The following is a 2,462-nucleotide window of genomic DNA, read 5'->3' as shown; positions in this document are numbered from 1 at the left end:
CTCCTTTTCAATCAAATTCTGCAATTTCTCCTTTAGTTCCTTTAACTCAACTGGGGCCATACGGTATGGTGGAATAGAAATGGGCTGAGTGCCCGGAGCCAAGTCAATGCAGAAGTCGATATCTCTATCGGGTGCCATCCCCAGCAAATCTATTGGAAATATCTCCGAAAACTCACGCACAACTGGTACAGAATCCATTGAAGGAACCTCCGCACTAGGATTACGAATATTGGCCAAATATGCCAGACACCTATTCTCGACCATACGCCGAGCCTTCACATATGAAATGACCCTTCTAGTAGAATGGCCAGGAGTCCCTCTCCACTCCAGTCGAGGCAACCCTGGCATGGCTAATGTCACAGTCTTGGCATGACAGTCCCAAATAGCATGATAAGATGACAACTAATCCATACCTAATATCACGTCAAAATCCACCATATCAAGAAGTAGAAGGTCTACTCTAGTCTCATAGCTCCCGATAATGACCAAACAAGCACGATATACCCGGTCTACTACAATAGAATCACCGATAAACGTAGACACGTAAATAGGAGCACTTAAAGAATCACGAGACAGATCCAGATATGAAGAAAAATATGATGAGACATATGAATAAGTGGAGTCTGGATCAAATAAAACTGAGGAATCTCTATGGCAAACTGGAACAATACCTATGATGACCGCATCCGACAACTCTGCCTCAAGCCTGATTGGGAACGCATAGAAACGGGGTTGGGCCCCACCACTCTGACCTCTGTCTCTCAGACGCTCTCTAACTGGCTGGCCTCTACCTTTAATGATCTGGCCTCCACTTCTAGCTACCTGACCCCCGCCTCTAGCTGGCTGTAGGGGCGGTGGAGCAGCCTGTGCCGGAATCATGGCACGAGTACCCTGCTGTGGTCTGTTGCTCATCAATCTAGGACAGTACCTCCTAATATGACCTGCATCGTCGCACTCAAAGAAACCCCACGACTAGCCTAACTGCTGAGTTTGTGATGATCCCTGATGACCCGAATGACCACCATAGTAACTCTATACCGGTGGTGCACTAATAGGAGCTAAAGGTGTAATAGATACTGGCTGCTCAGGATGAGACCCATAAGAACCATGACTACATGAATCACTATGTGCTACTTGAAGCGCTGACTGAATCGGCCTATGAGGATGGCCTCTACCAAATAAACCTTTGCCTCTAGATGAGGCACCACTGAAACCATCGAAATGATGAGGCCTCTTCTCAAATACCGCCTCTCTACCCTGACCACGAATCCTTTCGATCCGTCTTCTCTACAGCCTGCTGGAAAGAAATATCATCCCAGCCTCCTTGGCCATCTGTAACTTGCTACCAAAAATAAGGCCATCTATGAATATCCTCACCCTCTCCCTATCAGTAGGAATCAAGATAGCTGCATGGCGAGATAGGTCCACAAATTTGGTCTCGTACTAGGTAACAATCATCCTACCGTGCTGTAGATGCTCAAACTGCCTGCTGGCCCCCGCCCCAGCCCTTACCCCTAGTAGTAGCTGCAACCTAGGGCTCCAGCTCCTGCCCTGGTGTGGATGTTATGTGTGTCCTCACCATCTGCGAGGGAACAAGAATAGAATGATTCAAACTTTAATGATAGAATAAAGTCGCACGATAGAGAAAGAAAGACGTGATATTTCTCTATCCCAATCATGGGGCCGTGATGGCGCCTAACATCTACTTGCTAAGTAAGCTAATGTTAGCTAATTATTTAACAATTTTAGCAGTTTAAAAGCAAACACTAATAATACGAAATCAAAATAATCTGTAATAGATGCGATAAATACAAATAAAACGCGGTCTAAATATATCCCAAAAATCTGGAGTCACGAATACACGAGCATACTAGACTTCTACAAATAAAGTCTGAATGAAATACAACTGTTTGAAATAAGATAAATAGTAAAGACAGAATAGAAGGGGACATCAGGGACTGCGAACGCCAACAGTTCTACCTCAAGTCTCCTACTGATAGTTGATCTAGGAAAGAACTCCTCTACGCGTTGCTGGGACCAAAACTGGTATCTGCACAAGAAGTGCAGAAGTGTAGCATGAGTACAACCGACCCCATGTACTCTGTAAGTGCTGAGCCTAACCTTGACGAAGTAGTGACGAGGCTATGACAAGACACTCACAATAAACTTGTATGAATAATAATAATGTAATACGAAAATACAAATAAAGTAGTAAACTCATATAACCAAAACCGCAGGTCAACTACCAGAGTGCCCCAGAATAACACGATCTCAATTTACATATCACAATATTGACATATAACTTTGCAATTACAAACAACTACAACTCATCAACTCCATTGCGGCATGCAACCCGATCCCAACATTTAACACAATACCATGATCCGATTCCATTATCATCCCATATCATCATCTGTTCATATCATATCATTTCCTTATCTGTTGCGGCGTGCAACCCGATC

The 2,462-nt window shown here is 44.2% G+C and overlaps 1 protein-coding gene across 1 annotated transcript; it reads right to left on the bottom strand.

Annotated features, from left to right (window-relative positions):
• Positions 1–402: 402 nt before the first annotated feature.
• Positions 403–912, bottom strand: LOC138899873 (uncharacterized). Its single transcript, XM_070186570.1, has one exon. It carries the CDS (start codon positions 910–912, stop codon positions 403–405), a length of 510 nt encoding a protein of 169 aa, XP_070042671.1.
• Positions 913–2,462: the final 1,550 nt, after the last annotated feature.

The sequence above is a fragment of the Nicotiana tomentosiformis genome, chromosome 10, assembly GCF_000390325.3.
Source record: "Nicotiana tomentosiformis chromosome 10, ASM39032v3, whole genome shotgun sequence".
Taxonomy (NCBI): domain Eukaryota; kingdom Viridiplantae; phylum Streptophyta; class Magnoliopsida; order Solanales; family Solanaceae; genus Nicotiana; species Nicotiana tomentosiformis.
Note: the sequence above shows the minus strand (reverse complement) of the source record. Positions and strands in the feature narration are given on the sequence as shown.